Source organism: Cydia fagiglandana, chromosome 25, assembly GCF_963556715.1.
Source record: "Cydia fagiglandana chromosome 25, ilCydFagi1.1, whole genome shotgun sequence".
NCBI classification, from domain to species: Eukaryota; Metazoa; Arthropoda; class Insecta; order Lepidoptera; family Tortricidae; genus Cydia; species Cydia fagiglandana.
Genome location: NC_085956.1, coordinates 6,632,485 through 6,652,149, shown reverse-complemented (window position 1 = coordinate 6,652,149; position 19,665 = coordinate 6,632,485). Strand labels below are relative to the sequence as shown.

The window sequence follows — 19,665 nt, the reverse complement described above, 5'->3', positions numbered from 1 at the left end:
GATCCCCGCAATTTGCGAATTTCGGTTTTCGCGGTAGCCCCTCAGTTCGTAGCACTGTTTTTCGCGACTGTACCCAGTTTTTGCCGCCGGACCGGCAGCAATGTCGGATTCCCTCAGAGTTCTCAGATCGCATAAAATCGAACACCTTCCGCTCAGGCTACAATGTCTCTGTTAAAACATATACCTAAATAAATATATAACCCGCATAAGAGTCGTGACGAGAAAGGTATTATACCTACCGTAAAATGGGCTGAGTAGGGTCAAAACTGAAATTCAAACCTCGATAACATTTTATTTTACATATGAAAACTGAATGGTGTATATAATAAGTGTTCCGGACGTTTGTATTTTAGTTTATATTTTATTTTGGGTAGTTCCATTTCATAACTTTGACGATAAAGAGGAAAACCCACCTCACCCCGTAGTGCCTCGTATTTGGGTTTTCATACAAAGGTGATTTTGGAAGAATGTTGGATCAATTTTTTTTTATTATGCATATTACTATAGCTCCATTTTAAATTGGAATACATTATTTTTGTAGCAGTAGCCTTAAAATCCCTTCTCACCCCCCTCTCAAACCTTCTCTCCCCATTCATAACCCACCTCTCCCCGTGAAACCTACTCACCCCGTTTTACGGTATTACGAATGAGTTTGGTGGTGAGTCTCTCTTCAATAGGTCCCTCATTGCTGAGCATCGTGATTCCGTTTGATTCCGTCAACTAGTTGTCGCCATCGGCAGGCGTGGATCACTCCGCGATTTCATCGCTTTGTTACAGGTAGCTAAAAGTACATCCGTTCGGCCCCAATTTTGGGGTTTGCCATCAGCCGCGCGTGGCGCTGTCGCCACCTAGCGGCCATATCTGTGCTGTACGGATGTGATGGTCGGATTTGTCAACTTGACAGCGTGATAAAACGGTGTCCGTCTCTTTCTATCCCGCAGAGTTAGAGGGATCTTTCTCTTTTACTCCAATGAAGGCGTAATGAGAGTGACAAATAACCCTGGTGTCATTATAGTTGTCACTTTCTAACATGTTTACAAGAGCGACATCGACGCATGACAGCATAGTCGATAAAAGAGCAAAATTGTCGTATTCCTAGTCCATTTAATTCAAGCATTAAAAAAAGTAATTGAAATATAACGAGGTTAAAAGCTGCCCAAACCCATAAGAAAACCATAGAATATTAAGTATACTATATATTAAGTCGATAGTTGCATCGAGCTCGTAAATCGATATAATCGCGATTATGGCCGTCGATTATCATCGAAAAACGATATGCTTGTAAAAAATAATCAATTTACATAACTAGTTTAGTTAAAATTGAAAAAAAGTTTAACTAGGTATGCAACTCAATATGATATGATCGAACGATATTCAACATTGTTTCTTATGGCTCGTGACATTTCTAACCTTTTGACATAGACGGAGATATATGACAAAATGTGCACGCTTTTAAATTTCAATGTTAATATTAATAAACACCATCTTGTTAGAAAATAAATATTGCCCTGTGATTTGTCTAACAAGAATTGAGTGGACGAAATATCGTAAGTATTATAGTCTGCTCGAGAAACTGAAAACGGTGAAAAATAGAGATACTACTCCTAAAAATACGTGTGATACCATATTAGATTCGTCATTATGACTAGAAAAATATATTCGAAGCGTATATAAACCGACAAAAAGGGGAGAAAAGTAAATATTACTTATTACCCCAATATCTCAAAAAGTATGAATATTTAAGATACCAAAACAAATATTTTAAAAGAGGAAGATATATATCCTCCTTTGGGAGTAGTATCTCTATTTTTCACCGTTTTCAGTTTTAAGATAATTCAACTTGGTATACGTAATATTTCAAAAGTAAGAACGAACGTATATGTATATACTCATTACTCTCTTTGGGATTATTTTACTAGCATAAAGTAAGAAAAAGACAGTATGATTCGATCTGCCTATGATCCAGTGACAAGTAACTCTTACCAAACTGTCCTATATATTTACTTTATAAATTTATTATAAGATTAAATTTTAAGTACGTATTATTAAAATATTGTCCTTAATAAGCAAGTAACGGTACCTAACAAGACCATAAGTCGATCAAAACCGACAAAACGTCTTACTTTTCGTCGGAAATTATAAATTGCCGCAAAAAAACATAAAAACCATCGCCCACACTGTTCTGTCCATCGTTGGACCTTATTACAAAAGGCATAAGGTCCACCGATAACAGTTAAGTGTTGCAGTTTGTACAACCACATACTCGTTAGCGTAACTCGGTCAAAACACCACAATTCATTATTTAATTACAATAGTTCCACAAAATGCAACGCTAAGTACGCGCGTCACGAAAAAAAAATTAAAATTAACTAGCAACACTGAACGCTGCCGCGGTACGCACACCTTTTTTGCCACTGGCAACTGGGCGTGCCGCCATTACGCTACCAAGATGGCGGCGAAGAAAAAAAATGATAATCGCGCGAAATAATTGCACCTAAATTGTTTCATTACTTCACCTGCTTTGAATTGCCGTCGATAAATTTAAAGACATTCGATTTTTAATTTTATTGTAACGGTATAAAAGCTATGCAGTCTTTGATGAAGCGTTTATGTAAGTTTGTGAGCGTGTAAGGGAATAAGGTAAAGTGTCATTGTGTGAATGGAACGCTCTTTATTAGGTTTTTAACTTTGACTGCATTAAGATAAGGTCCATAATTGATTGAAGGTGATTGGAAAGTGTGAATAAATATTGCAATATTCGCTGCAAAATAACCAGTAATTATGTTGTCAATTCGCATTTTTATTTTTAAATGCACGCGTTTCAGTAGACGGGTCTCGACGCGGTTTTATCAAAAATAAAAACAAGTTCTTTATGATATAATTGGTCTTGTTACCGTAGGCCTTTTCAATTTCATGATGTCATTAAATTTTCTTTTTACGCATTCAATTTAAAAGCGGCATCTACTTAAACAATTTGGTTGCAATTATTAAAAAAAAATGACAATGACACAGTTTAAAAGGTGCAAGATTAACAGGAAAAAAACTAGTTAATTGTATTGATTCAGCCACATTGTTTTTAAATCGAACAGTAGGCAATATGGTATGCTTTCTTGGAATTGTGTCTAAGTAATTAAAAAAAAAACAACAAGTGTACGACTGTTACCTATATACTGGCGGCGCAGTACTAAGAAATTGATGTACAGTCGGCGTCATAGATATGTTTACACTTTATGCCTTATTACAAAGGAGTAAGGTGCAAAAGTGTAAACATATTTCTGACGTCGACTGTACCCACTTAATTCAACCTTTTGATCTTTTATCGGCGTACGAAATATAAAAAAAAAACATATTTCCCATTTATATTTTACATTAATATTTTATTCATAAAAGCAAATAATGTATACATGTATACCTACCGCTAAATGGAAAAAAAAGTGGGGCTACTTTGAACTACCGAGAGACTTTATAAGTCCTTAACAACCCAACGGAATCTAAATCACCCCACGCAACGTTAGTAACCCCGCTATCTCTCGTATATCATAGTCTTCGAGCAACACGGAAGGGAGGCGGCATTCGCACTATTTCCCCTCTGCCGAGGTACAAGATTAGTGCGTCAAAATAATCTAGCGCGGGTAATAAAACTAGTTGCACTTGGATTTTTCACTAGACCGAGTCCAGACGCGCGCGTGAACACTGCTGCACAAAAATGCCTGTTTGCTCGGTTTTTTGTTATAAAAAGAGGTCGGGGACATCAAATTTACAAAAAGAAAGTGTTACATTTCACATGTAATTTTTTTTTACATATCATACGTTAAATTACATTTAAATACAATTATTATATTTTAGTCTCAAGTAATTGTTGGATTTATCGATTTTGCTCGCTCAGTACAAATTGCGGATCGGTCGAGCGACAAATCCGACTTTTCATCTCTCAGAATACAATGACATACTTCAACGAAAATGTGTTAGTGTGCGTGTTGTGACACTAGTCACTTGTCCGTACATAAAAAGAGATCGAGGTTTGCAAGATTTGTCTTTGACGTGTGTCATTTTCTATGTATTTGTGTCGTCATTACAGATTGGATTTTGTACGTAAGTGTGTGAGAAATGCGACTGTGTGCACCTTTCCCCCCGCGAAAAATGGCAGAAAGATTTGTACGGCGAGATATCGCTTGGGCCCCTCCCTTCCGACGTGTCGGAAGCCGGTGTTGCTCGAAGATCATAGTCCTTAAAAAATACAAATGCATCATCTTGGAAGATAATACACAGCATTAAGTCCCGGCCAAATTAACCCGCCAAGTATAAACAAAACTCAAGATAATTTTGACATAATGTCAAAAGCTGTCATTTAAAACAAATAGAACAACGACAATGAGAACAATAGGCGGTGAGGTAGACATTGTTAGTCAGTCATCACCGTTTTGACATATGTCAGGACCGTCACTGTAAAAAAATATTTAAATATCTTCTCGGTATTTTACCTTCGGAGGAAATACGAAAATTAAGGCCGAGCCACACCGGCTTGCGTGTGCGTGACGTGCGCGTGGGCGTACGCTAAAATGTTGGAGCTGCACACGCACACGTCACGCAAGCGGTGTGCCGTCTCTCATAAAGCTCTGTATACTACAACGCCGCACGCGCACGTGCACGTCACGCACACGCAGCCGGTGTGCACAGGCCTTTAATCGTTTTAGCAGAGACAAGTAGACAGTAGTCTCCATAGGAAATTGTGTATTTTATATTTTTTTTGAGGGCAAAAAGTGAGTGTGACACACCCTCAAACCAATCTAAATTAATACGTCAAATATCAGGGAGTCGGTCTAGCTTTGCTCGGAAAACATATAAAAACACAAAAATGCGCGTTTTCCCGGAGATAAAACCTAGCTAGATTGATTATTCCACCCCGAAAACCCCTATATAGCGAATTTAATCGAAATCGTTAGAGCCGTTTCCGAGATTGTTGAAATATATAGGTATGTATGTATATACATATAAAAATAAATATACAAGAATTGTTTAAAGGTATGTATTAGTTCGATTAGATAACGGAAAATTAAGAATACGATTTTGTATTTAAATAAGTAGTCAATCTTAATTTTTTTACTAGTCTTTGGTTTTACTTTGTATTTCTTGAAAATCATTGAGTTATTAAAGTGTTAACTTAAATAATCCCGATGGGAAAGCGGCATAACTCAAAAAACCAAAAAACCGACAATGAGTCATTTATTCGTAATCCAAACAATTATGCTATTATAATTAGTCCAAACCGTAATTTTATTGCTTGGAGCCATAAAAAATTCAGTTTTATTTATTCTCTAATTATTTAACGTATTTGCATAAAGATAATGCTTTAATTGCTTAATAAGAAGCTATAAAATGTTTTGTTAGTATTTGTTTATGGGCGAACTTTGGGACCTCCAACGAAGTATGACCAGTAAAATTTGTTGTTTAGTTACGTAGTTAGGATTTATTCCATTTGTTTTGGAGCATAATAACATTAATAACCTTCCCGTAGCCTAACAGCGCCACTTGCACCATCCCACTAACCCGTGTTAACCGGTTAAACCTGGAGTTACCATGGTTACCAGTACAATTTGACACTGGGTTAACTTTTTAACGGGTTAACCCCGGGTTAGTGGGATGGTGCAAGTGGCTTCTATAGGTATGAGCCTACAAGTATAGGAATGATTTATTCTACAAAAAATGCAAATTTTTCTTGACATTACTTAGTTGAAAAAAAAACATATTTCAACGCCTTTTACAATGCGATAAGCTTAACTTTATAGCTTACTTAATATCATGTCTTATAGAAATATAAACGATCCTTTGCATAAAAAACCTAGACTAAATCATGATACAAACCAAAAAAAAATCAAACGGTCTCCTGTTTTATTTATATTTGAGCGTTTTGTGATTATAATGTTTCAGATTATTCTGTTGGCAACAGCTGTTGGCGGTGTTTGAATAAATTGAATCTATTATATTATTCATGAGTTCTAGTGACTGGTGTTAGAATACTAGTGTACTAGACATGTCAGTGCAAGTGCGACAGACAGACGGACAGAGTTGCACCATTGGGGTACCTTTTTACCTTTTTGGTGCGGATCCCTAAAAAAGCATTTCTCTAAAAAATGCCACTTTTTACACCACAGAAAAAAAGTGTCTTCCTTTGTGTAATGTACAGTGAAACCTGGATAAGTGGGATCTCAAGGGACGAGCAAATTTGTCTCACTTAAAGAGGTTTTCCATTTACCCAGGCTCCCAGTTAGCCAGGTACAAATAAATTTCTGTCTCATTTACAGAGGGTTCCATTAATAGAGGTGAGAATAGAGTATATTTCAGTTATAGAGGTGGTTAATAACTTTAATAAGGTATTTAGTAATTATCTTTAAAAATAAATAAGGTAAAATAATCCTTGTCCCTAAATATTTTTTAAGTCTGTTTAAATATTTCTTTGAATTTATTTTGAATGATTCTCCAAAGGATAGATATTTCAAAATTAAATTAAATTTGATATGGACTTCAATGCGTATTAGAAATTTAATAAATAAAAACTTATTTATTCGTGTTACATCCTTATCAAAATTTCAGCTTTCGTTTCGATAGTTTTATCTACTTACATAAATTAACTAAATCAAACTTGAAGTTGTTTAGACACAATTAGACAAATGCGGAATTTGTGGATAGACTAAGAGTTAGTAAGAATACGGAAATTGTTCAATGAAGTCCAAGTTAGAGAGGTCATAGATTGACGTTATCTCAGATACAGAAGTCAATTCCCTATAAAATTCTAAAAAACAATTAGGAACATGTAATCTTATAAATATAGTCTCAGTAAGAGAGGTAAGATACACTCTCTGTCTCAATTATAGTTGGTAATGTGACTATAAAATCACAACAACTAATCCCAGTTATAGAGGTTCGTTTTATCTCAGTAACAGAGGTAATTCAGTGCTAAACTGTCGGGACCGCACCATGAGTCCCAGCTATAGAGGTTTCTCACTTATCCAGGTCCCACTTAACCAGGTTTCACTGTACAATTATGGTAACACAACAGGACATTTATCCCAAAACTTCTACTACTTCCTTTTTTTTCTTTCTTCTTTTTTTAGGATCAAAAACTAAAAAGTGATCGGTTTAAAAAGTACGTATAGAATTTTTTTATTGATATTTGTGAGGCAAAAGAGTAGACTCATTGCTTGAATGTAAGCAATTTCCGTCACCCATGGACACGTGCAACACCAGAAAGGTTAAAAGTGTATTGCCGGCGTTTAAGATGGTAGTGCGCTCTTTTCTTGAAGGCTAGAAGGTCGTATTAGTAGCATATTACGCTTGAGCTCCGAGAAATCCTAACGTAAATATTTGTTATAAGAAAGAATTATATTACATACTTATAAAAGTGCATATTGTAATGCATGCAAAAATGTAATTAACATAAAATATATATACAGTGGTACTACTATCATCATCATCATCATATCAGCCAGAGGACGTCCACTGCTGGACATAGGCCTCCCCCAAAGAGCTACAATGACCGATCTTGCGCCACCCGCATCCAGCGGACTTCCGCGGCCTTAGTACTACTATACTAAATTAATAACTAGTTTAAATCTAAATAAATACTCTTATCTAATTATATATATTGTATTAAGGAATCTGACGATTAAATCGCTCATATGCAACCATTTCGGTTTCACCAACGCAGTAAACGGTCCCATGATAGGCCGCAGGAATCCCAAATGCGGGCGTAACTCACGACTGTTTAACTTTACCATTATGCTTTATTAACCACATCATCTTGTTTATGCTTTATCGGCTTTTAACAGTTAACCGTTTGTGTTAACATTTGTTAAGGGCCTAAACAAATTGGTACAAAATTTTAAAAGTAGTACCTACACTTCCTTATGAAGAAATGCCATGATAAGCATTGCAATAAGTAGCGTAGTATTGCTAAAGTATGAAACATTTCTGTGTTTAAGTGGAAATCGGCCATTGGACATATACTAATAATTTAACTAAAAAGCTTTTATATTACTGTCGTTATGCTTTTTTATGTTGGACCAAACGAAAAGAAAAACTTTGTAAGTATTATTGACGACATTCTTATAGGTAAAATCTTAATCAAATTTCGTAGATAATTTTTCCACTTTTCTTACATTTCTGTCGCATTGTCATTCATTTTTTCTACAAAACAGGTTTACAATTATATAACTATATTACCTAGATATAAGTATATAAAGTGAATATTTTCGTTTAGATTCCTACCTATGAATTATAGGACATAACGTCATAAGCCAAAGAAAATAATAAAAACGGCTATTTTCCTAACACCCTGCGTCGTAAAATTTCAATTATCATAAATACAAGGGCATTCAAATTACTAGAATGATGAATTTGCAAAACCGCAACGCTTTGTATGCCAAATAACGCTAACCACAAACACAGGAAAACGCCACAACAAATGATTACCTATAGGGTACTTGACTGTATTTAAAATAAATTATTTAAACCATGCATGAAATAAAGCACCAGAAGATTAATAGATAAACGTACACAGCAGTTATTTTTGACACAGTTTCTATTTTAAAACCGGTATAAAACCATAAAGAGTAGGTAATTTGATCGTGACGTCACATGCTAGTGTTTCATATAAATTCCATAGTAGCAAAATCGTTTGAAAAAAGAAACTGATTTAACTAGTAGTCCAATACCGTATTTTACAAGCATGCTCATATGTTTAACTAGATATAAACTGTAACTCGGTCTGTCTTTAAACGTCCCATACAAATGTTAGGTAGGTACACACCCTCAGAGAAAATAAGAAAGAGTCGGATTTGCACACGAACACGCAGGGTTCCGTACCATTACGCAAAAAACGGCAAAAATATCACGTTTCTTGTATGGGAGCCCCACTGAAATATTTATTTTGTTTTTAGTATTTGTTGTTATAGCGGCAACAGAAATCATCTGAGAAAATTTCACCTGTCTAATAGCTATCACGGTTCATGAAATACAGGTGACAGACAGACGGACAGTGGAGTCTTAGTAATAGTTGGTAATAGGGTCCCGTATTCACCCTTTGGGTACGGAACCCTGAAACAGGTGTATCATTCTACGGTATGTTTTGGTAGGTAACAATGGTATCCCATAACACCCAAATTCGTTTCAATTTTGTCTGAAAGAATAATAAAATGCAAACATCCACTCGAAACAACTTTCTTTTTCATAAAATTTGTAAGGTTCCATTTACAAACATGTCCACAAGTGTGATAATTGTGGTAAAGCAAACATAATGAAATAAGTAATCACTTTTCCGTCGGTACCGATTACTAAACCGGTTTTGCTGAGACTTTTGGTGTTAAACCAAAGATCAGCAGCTAACTATAACATTTTTTTTTGTTTCGTTAGTAGTAATGAATGTAGTACTTAATTAATCAATTTTCCTAATAAATTATTACTAATTAGATGTTGTACCAACGAACTATCTAATAAGACATTTGAATTTAATCGAACTGGAAATTGTGTAGGTACCTATTAAAAATTATGGTAACGACCAACGGCTAAATAACTTGTAAAACAATAATTAATTATTCATATGTCTTTATACCATTTTACCACTAAAGCAGACTATAAAAAAAAACTGAAATATGTAGATAAACAATAGCTATTATTTCATACTGACAAACTGTCACTATAATTATGAAAACATGTTGCCAATAACCATAAAATAAACCATAAATTTCACCCTTATTTTTTCTAATAAAGTCATCAGTCCAGGTTATATGTCAAGCACTTTGTGCAAAACACAAGACCAAATTAAAAAGTAAATTTAAAAAGTTACCTGAGCTAGGTCTGTCACTGTATCTCGTGCAGTACACCCAAGCAGGCCACAGAGTAGAGTTTCCTTGGCTATTCGTTTCTGTACTGCCACATGTAGAAGGCGCTCCGCTGGACGTTGAAGATACTATGGAACTGGCTGAATCCGGCCTTTTAGCCTCAACCGGCTTCGGAATCTCTTTCTCCTTTTGCACTTCCCCGATCTGCGAAACGGTCTGCCTTAAACCACCCAATGGCGGCAATCTATTAAAGTCAGGCTCTTTGGACTTTAAATAGTCGAAGCTGTATTTCTGGAACTCATTCTGCTTCGATAAATCATAAGGTTTGTAGAGGATGCTGTGGTTAGGCCCGACGGATTTTGGTCCTTCGATCTTGCTCGTTTTTCTTAAAGCGTTCGAACCGAATTCGGGGTGTAGGATGTTGCTTATAGAGAAGTTGATCGGTAAGTTTGGTTGTTGTCTTTGATTTAGTTTCGGGTCGAAATCTTGGTTGATGACCGGCTTGACATCTGGCGTTTCGGGTCTGTAATAATTCTGGTATTCTTGAGGGCTTGGTGGTGGCGAGTTAGGTTGGACCTTAACGATCGTCATTGGTGTGCTGCGCTCGTACCTGGGTTCAATAGTCGTGCAGGTATACTGACTAGGTTGGCAGTAGGACCCCAAATTCTCCGCATGCGGAGCCGGCACTCGAGCCACCGGCCCCGGACTGTTAGCCTGATTCGGACTGCAGCGGTCTTCAAAAGCCATGATAACTCAATTCAAGTCAATATCACTCAATGTCTTTATTATACAGTCACACAGCTCACTTTCAAGATCGATTTATGCATGTCAGTTTGTAATTCAAATTTGGAACGCGGCTGTCACTTTGACAGATGGGACGTCTGCGCACGACCGCGGCGGCCGACTGACTGAGCTGCCGAGACACGCCCCTCGACAAACAAGCTTTTTTTTTCACCCTACCCCCTTCGGTTTTGTAGGCGTTATCCGTTTAGGCCCCAACGCTTTCGAACATGCGTCTCTTTTCAACTTAACGGTTTTATTGTGGGACAACTGAGATGGGTGTAGCAATTGATTTAGCGTGATTGTGTATTTAGTGGGCATGGAGGGATTTGTGAATTCTCTTGTAAATTGGCGACATGGCTCTTTTGCGTTTGTAATGTATCAATATCATGCTTTTGTACTGAATTTCAATTAAAGGCTGACAGAATTATTATATTGATAGGCGGTTGATGAATTATTGAACGTTCTCTTTTTAAATGTCATAGCGTAATTAAGTTGTTTTGGTATTTTTAGATTTTCTTGTGGTGAGGTTTTTGTTCTTGTAATGTAGGCACGGTTAATGTTTCGTTTCAATGTTTTGTATTGCTAAAATTATGCCGGCTTACCTCATAGTCAGAGTTGATGTTTAAAAATAAACCAATTTATATTATTCGTAGTAATATCCTTCACAATTTAATTAATTAAATAGTTATAAATTGCAAAAATGTGTAAATGGTTCAATAATTTTTAATTTTTAAGATACCTATGTTGTCTTTTTAGACTTAAAATTAGAATAAATATTTAAAGTATGTATGTAAAATGAGTTATCTCAGTAGTAGGTACTTTTGAATAAATGATGGTTTCCAATTTTCCATAGTTAGGTAGCTAAATGAACTTTTTTTTGTCATTTTACTTCGGTACCTTCCTAATATGGTATCTACCTATATTTTTGGATAGCTCATAAAATTTCCCGTATATTTTGAAAACATTTATTGCGGTAATGTTATAATCTATTGAGTTAGAAGCATGTTTTACCAGTACTTATGTCCATGCACGGTATAAAACATATATTTTCAGGTACCTACTTGATAATTTCAAATTAAGGAACAAAATTGTTTTTATCTTTATTCAAATCTTTTCCTGGTTTTTGTTAAATTTTCGAATAAAGTTCTATTACGAAGGAAAAAAAATAAAAACCCTTGAAACACAAACTTGCTTTTAACTGTGTAACTCAAAAAAATATTAATAACGATCCATTGTCTCCCAGTTTTTAGATTTTTGGAGTTACATAGTTTTACCCCAAGACCAAAAAACAAATTGTTTTTTTCTTTTCGTGTCTGTTATTTAGACGGTAGAGGAAGGACGACAATCTCTTATGGCAGAACTGTTGCAAAAGTGTCCAGCTGTCACACAGACAAAACATCCTCCAGACTGAGCATAGTCGCGCTACCCCCTCTGCCACGCATACGGTAATTTTACTCCATGTTCGAGTCGAAAGTGTCTTTGTGTGACGTCCGTGTCTTTGAACGGACCAATCACGGCACGGGACTTCGCTCACCTCGTCCCGCGCACCCCCGCATTTTTGACATCATCAGTTGCATGAAATAATTGCTGTAAACTCGGTCTAGAGGATTCCTAGTCTACGAACTGTCATCTATAAATAATAGTTCCTAATCTCTCCAGAGTCCAGAGTAGCGATAGAGTAGCTAAGAACGTAAACGTTTTCGAAAGAGTGAAGTGCGATGTCAATGATTTAAAATTTTTAACAAATATTCTAGGTATTGTGGCGCCACCTATTTAAGGTTTTTTGACGGACACTTTTTGATACATGGTTATTTTGGAGATTGTTACCCTCCATACAAAGAATCTTTGCTATTACTACTATTACTTCTTCTTCCTCACGTTATCCCGGCATTTTGCCACGGCTCATGAGAGCCTGGGGTCTGCTTGACTACCAATCCCAAGAATTGACGTAGGCATCAGCACAGGCACTAGTTTTTACGAAAGCGACTGCCATCTGACCTTTCATCCCAGAGGGTAAACTAGGCCTAATTGGGATTAGTCCGGTTTCCTCACGATGTTTTCCTTCACTGAAAATCGACTGGTAAATATCAAATAATAGTGTATAAGTTCCGAAAAACTCATTGGTACGAGCCGGGGTTTGAGCCCGCGACCTCCGGATTGCAAGTCACACGCTCTTCCCGCTAGGCCACCAGCGCTTCAATTACTAATTTATTTAAAAAGCTATGTCACGATTACATAAACCTAATTTGCTACCACATCAACGTCTAACTCGACAAAACATTTGAATAACAATTGCTCAAACAACTTTTAAAAACAAACATCGTCGGCCTCAAAGGGATGCCACAGAGTAGAGGACAGAAAGTTCATTATTGTTAATCGAACGAGCGGGTGAAGCGAAGTGAAGTTCTTACATTCAACTTGGAACACACGGCTGGCTAGGGTCCCGGTATTTCGATGTTTTTAAGCTGAACTATCAGAGGATAGTTTGATACACAATAACTTAAGTAAATTAGTTATAATTTAAATGAAATTGGGTGAACGTATAGTTGAGGGCATTTTATTTTAGTCATTAAATTTTGACCAGGCTAGCAATGCACGCACGAGAACTTTCCAAAGTTGCGAAACTTTCCACATGAGAAATTCTCGGTAACTTCTGAGAATGTTCTCGAGAACGAGAATTTATTTATTTATCGTAGTTTATACCATGAATATTCACGATAGTTTAGGTGTAGTCCTTACCCCCAGAAAATTCCGACTTTTGGTCGTCCGCTTCCGGTCAGAAAAATGTATGACGGCCCGGCCAAACGGTCAGACTTAGGTGGGCTGTGCTCGACCAAATGTCATAAGCCACGTCTCCACCAAGCGCACGCACCTGCGAGGCAGCCTCGCGAGCCAAATGCTCGGTCTGTGTGGACGTGCCTCGGGGCCGTTCGGGCGCACGTTGGCTCGGCCGAGCGTGCCTCGGGGTCGAGCCGTCCGCTGTCGGTAAATGTGACATGCTCAAAGGTGCCTCAGTGTGCGCTGTTCGTTCGGTGTGGACTGGTGGTGGTTTTGGCTCGCGAGCGCAAATAGTTTTAAATAATTATGAACTCTTAAGAGCAGTCGATCCGTTAGATTCAACTATATGGTGAACATATAAGATGTTGTGGGATCCCAAAGATCTAAAACATTTAAATAAATGTACGCGGGGAATTGCTTATAATTGATATAATCAGTCCCACTATTAATCGGTGCTTGTAACATAACATGTCTTCCATCCATTGCTCTATAGTAAGGTATGGCTATGAGTGGATCAGAAGGTTGCAGGTTGTAGTAGAAGTGAAACGCTTGTTGCTATGTACAAGAATGGAATAATTTATTTACAAAAGTCACGGTATTTATACACAATTTGAGAAATGAAAGAAAGAGACATATTTACAAAAGAGTGAGATGGAGAATAGTCGGTGCGCGGGCGCGGGCGTGTGCGAGACCGCGCGCGCGCGTGTTACTGCGCATGCGCGGCCCGTGCCGCGCTGCAATAAAACTAAGTTCGCCGGCGGCGCGTGTCCTTTCGCTCGCCGGCCGCCGTGGAGTCAACATCGTGTCGTCGGATCGCCGTGCCTCGCTCCGCTGCTACGTACTCGCTGGTTGAAGACACGACGAGATCGACGAGGATGCTGCGGGCTCCGGATATTACACTGTCCTTCTCAGGACAATATAAATGTGCTCTTTTCTGAGCACGCAACTGCCCTTATCAGGGCAACGTAAAATGCTCTTCTCAGAGCTACATAAAACTGTCCTTGTCAGGGCACGTCATGTTTCTCTGTTTAATCGCAGAGTGTCAGTCGATCGCAAACTGTTCTTTTCAGAACAATTCCGTGTTTCTGCCAAAACACATGATGTCAGTCGAGTGTTCCCACAGCTCCAACATGGGGGAAATTCCATTTATTCTCAAATTCTTCCGATATAGCTAGCAACTCTTCTTCTAAAAAAAAGTCTAGATATTATTCATTGCATTTATGTTTTTGTGTCGACAATGTAGTAAAAATGTGATTTTACTACATTGTGCACTTCACTAGAAATGGGTCCTCAACCAATTCCTTATCATTAAACTAGAAAAGGACATTAACAAATAAAGAGACACTGTTTGCTGGTTTCAACTATGCACACGTGAGATATTAACGAACAAAAGAAAAACCGTGGCAGAATAAAACAAAACCATAAATAAATAACCAGGAAGGAACAACAGAACAATTATTTGCACAAGCCAGGTCAGTTGACCTTGACCGGCTAATAACAACAGATGCACGTGCCCCCATTGTTCCTCAGACAGACCCAAACAACCAGAACATTGTTCCTCTTTTTTAAACAATAAGCCAGTAGAAAAGTAGCACCAGCAGAAATAACACAACTATCCATCGCGAATTGCCTCGGACTTCTGATGGCTCGGTCTGCCTCGCGAGGCTCGCCTCAGTGTCTCCGAGCTAAACCGCGAGGCTGCCTCGCGAGGCCAGGCTCGCGAGCCACACATCCGAGGCTGCCTCGCGAGCGCGTGCGCTTGGTGGAGACCCGGCTATAGAGGTACCCTGGCAGTTTTTGACGCTGCCATTTTTTTTCAATATGGCCGACTTTTTTTTAAAACTTTTTTAATTTTGTCCTAGCGTGCTGAAATTTTGGTCACGGAATCTCGGGGTCCCCTAGATACCTATGAAAACATTTTTTTTTGGAAAAATGCTACAATTGCGGGAAAACTGGCCACTTTTATTTTGTATGGCAACTTTTAAACGGTGCGTGATAGGTGGGAGGTGCTCGACCAAATGTCATAGAGGGCCCCAAGACAAAACAAATTGCATTAAAAAAAATTAAAATGGCCGACTTTTTTTTTAAATTTTTTCAAGTTGGTCCGAGCGCGCTGAGATTTGGCATGGCGGGAGATAGAGGCCTCTAGATTCTAATATAACAAAAAAAAATTTTTGGAAAAAATTGTCGAAAGTCGAAATGTTCTCTGATATACAATGAGAATTTAAGCAACTTATTGGTAACTTAATTTCAAACTTTATTTCAAGTATATTCTCTTGTTTAAACAATAATTTCCATGTTGCAGGAATGTTCTGAGAACATTCTCGAGAACGTTTCCGCTTTTTGGGAATGTTCTGCAATTTGTACATTGCTAGACCAGGCTCGATTAAGAGGTTCTTGAGCTAGAAGAGCTTAAAATGCTAAAAAGCTATTTGTGAGGGGTCTTGCTATTCTGGCCATTTTAATTGCAAGAGAGTATGGTCGAGTTTGGTAAAAACTCGCGCGGCTAGAAGATGTTGATGTCATCTTTAGCCATTCTTCTCCGAGACCACGGGGACAACACCGTCCTCGAAACGTCGGAGGTAAATCTTAAAACTTAAATACGCGATTAAGTCCCGTTGTGCAATTTAATAATGTTAATGTTTAATAATCGTGAAAATTTAAATCAGCATTTATAACAGCCAAGCACTAAAGGGGCTCACTGATTAACAGTCCGCCGGACGGTATAGGCCTGTCAGTTGTTCGGAACTGTCAATTTTTTTTCTAACTGACAGGCCGATACCCTCCGGCGGACTGTTAATCAGTGGGCCCCTTAAAAGAGCCAAATAGCCCAGTGAGCGGTTATAGCCGAGCGCACTTTCTTCCCCAACTTGCGCTGCGCCACAACAATGGCGGATTGACATCTGACAGCTATTTAGGCGGCAACTGACAGCGACGCTTGTTAGCGGCGCCATCATGGAATTGCTTTTTTGTCTATGGCACGTAATTTATAGAGCTTTGTGGGAGGGGTGCTGTTCTAGAATATTCTAGGCTTAACGATTGTGTGACCCCATTGCTTTTATGGCAACAATTTATAAGTAAATAGAGTTAGACCAAGAAAAGTCTGCAACGATTTTGATAGCACACGCTATATAGTATGAGCAACGTTAAAACTTGAAGTTTTAGGTAGATCTCACTACATTATGACACTAATATGACACTGATCTGTAGAGAGTTAAACCAAGCTAAGTTGGCCTGTGCAAGTGTTATTTTAATCAATATATTATGACGTTTAATTAAGACTTGCGCAGCCTGTGTTATTAAAATAAAATCGCTACGAACTTCGCTTAGTTTAACTCTAATAGACATCATTGTCTAAACCCTTATTTTTGTAGTCGGTATCTTTAGTTATTTATGTAAAAGTAAACAAAATCTATCCTCAAATGGCTCCCTGAGGAAGTTATTTTTTTGTAAAAAAGCTGAGGGTAGATGAAATCATTACACGATTAAATAATGTAGGTAAAAGTCAGGCCGTTCAGTGACTGATCCATGCGGTTTTGTATTGGGTTGGTTAACCAATAAATGTTATAACTACCCGAAATTGTACAAATTATTTGTTTACTTTTATTTTAATACCTAAAGATACAGAGTATAGGAATATGAGGCCTTGCCTAACTTTCAAAAATTACATTATAATCGAATTTAAACACGGTAATAATAACGTAATTAAACACCGCGCTTAAAACTTCTTTTTTACGAAGTTCATATTAAAAACATCAGCCATATTAAAACAATATATGCCAGCCAAGCGGCGTCATAATATTATTCCTGTAATAAAACGATTTTATATCAAACGATGGAAAATAAATAATATCGTGAAGAATATGAGGTATCTGTTTGTTTTATAAATGCGTCAAGAAATAGATGTGGGGAGGGTTGGGCACACTGCGAGCGAGGAGACGCTGAAAACATACGGAAGCTAAACGTCTCGCTAGTATAGTCGCGCTACCCCCTCTGCCACGCATACGGTAATTTTACTCCATGTTCGAGTCGAAAGTGTCTTTGTGTGACGTCCGTGTCTTTGAACGGACCAATCACGGCACGGGACTTCGCTCACCTCGTCCCGCGCACCCCCGCATTATTGGCATTATCGGTTGCATGAAATAATTGCTCTAAACTCGGTCTAGAGGATTCCTAGTCTATGCCCCAGATATATCGACGCGCTATCGGCAAAAAAAGCCGATGGGATTTTTTTTATGTCTGCGCAATATGACCAATTTTACTCCATTGAAGGCGTGGTTTAGGGTGACAGAGAAAGATGCCCGCAATTTGTGAACTACGATTTTCGCGTTAATATTATAGCACTAAAAGAGTAATTACACATTAAACCAATGGTTTTGGAACCACAGGCTTACTTCTGCGAAGTTCTTTCTAATCCTAAAAATAGCGGACTATAGTAATTGAGGCGCATTTTAGCACGACTTTCATTTATTTTCGCATGCACCAATCAACGTGAGCGGTTTTCAAGGTCGTATCAAAACTTAGAGCATTTAATAACCGGAGTCACCTTTAAGAGCTTACCCCTCTGCCGAAAACCTTGCACAATTGTGCAAGGTTTTGTAAGGTCAGTTCATTGTGTGGTACAGTATGCAATTGTAAAATGACGTGTAATGGTCGACGCTAACGGCGCGATTCGGGAAATGAATTAGATCTCTACTAGACCTCAACAAGTTACGATATGGATAATTTAAAGATATTTGTAAGATAGATATGTCAAATTTGACGTTTCCGCGATTCTGGAGGTCCTCTTGAACGATTTCGACATGTTATGACTTAGATATCCAAGTCACATCTAGTCGATATCTAATTAGGGAATTGTCTTGGTTTTCATTTTCATGACATTAGGTCTTGTTGCACTACAACTAGCGTATCTTTAACTGTGGTCCCGCCGTATCGTCGTGTGTGGCGCGCGTTAACTGACGATCGGCGCCCGCGCAGCCGCGCACGCCGCGCCCGCGAGATGGCGGCACCTTACAGCGCTATCGATCTACAGGCTACAGCACTCTAAAACATAGATCACTTGAATACTAGATGAAGTAAGAAATGTAAATAAAAATCTGTAATTTTCTGTAATTTCGGTTTTATAGTAAGGTTGAAAATGGTGAACATTTACCAGTTGCGTTTCGGTGAAGGAAAACATCGTGAGGACTGATCCTAAACTAGTGCCTACCTCAACTCTTGGGAATAGTTGCCAAGCGGACCCCAGGCTCCCATGACCCGTAACAAAATGGCGGGATAACGCGAGGAAGAAGTTTAAAATGGTGGAAATTGGCATAAAAAACTTCGGTGCCATTAGAGTCTATGGCACTGAAGACTATTGTGTGTTCGCTGTGATAATGATTCAATTAAGTAAGTTGTTTTTATGAAGCTTATCGCGATGTCTATAGCTCCACCAAAAAAAATAGATAGTATAGAGGGGTCCTGTCATTGTCAATTTTGTAGTCACGGTACATTTACTGCCATCTATCGACACACGATTAAAACTTAAAATAAAATTGAAAATGTATAAATTAATCAAAATATATGTTTACGGATAAATGATTTTTAATTTTTAATGTTCCATACTGACCCATGTTCTTTCACTGATATGTGTTAAAATTGTTAAATATCAAACGGTGTCCTCAACGCCATCTAGCCGAGAATAGGCCAAAGGTATAAATTATAATGGCGCCATCTATTCGAGAATGACTTCTTCTTGATATCCGAGGCACGTTTTTTTCTTAGACTTTATTTATCTTATACGGAGTTATATATATCTCTGGCTCCTCTATCTTTTTTGCCTAGACTATGATTATTAATTAGGTACAGAATCAATACTAAGTAATGACAGCCCCCATTTACCGGAACATATAAACATGCATGTTATACTTACGCTGACAAGGATCATACAGATTATTTATTATTTTTGTACCTATACTTATTACGATTACGAAAAAGTGGGATAATATTTCGAAATTGAAAATGTTAATACAAATAGAAGAAAATAACATTTTCGAAAGGTAAAATTTCCGATGTTACTTAAAAATGTTAACAAATACAATGTTTCCCTATAAGAACATCCTCCGTCGAAATATGTGAAGTGTTTTTCACGATCTACAAGTTTAGTGCGTCATTGTTATAAATAATCTTATTAAATAACAGACACAATCTAAACATAACAAGCACCCTTTTCGCCTAGACTCCTAGAGTATAATTACAAGGTACAGACTGCCGTATTCGAACTTCAAGA

General features: G+C 37.7%; 1 protein-coding gene across 1 annotated transcript in view; it reads right to left on the bottom strand.

The window, feature by feature from the left end:
* LOC134677190 (segmentation polarity homeobox protein engrailed-like) overlaps window positions 1–10,756 on the bottom strand; it is a 29,199-nt gene extending 18,443 nt beyond the window's left edge. Inside the window, exon 1 of the mRNA XM_063535633.1 lies at window positions 9,842–10,756. Within this exon, the coding sequence (XP_063391703.1) occupies window positions 9,842–10,583 (742 nt within the window). The 5' untranslated portion in view covers window positions 10,584–10,756. The remainder of the gene's footprint in view (window positions 1–9,841) is intronic.
* Between the last annotated feature and the right edge of the window lie 8,909 nt (window positions 10,757–19,665).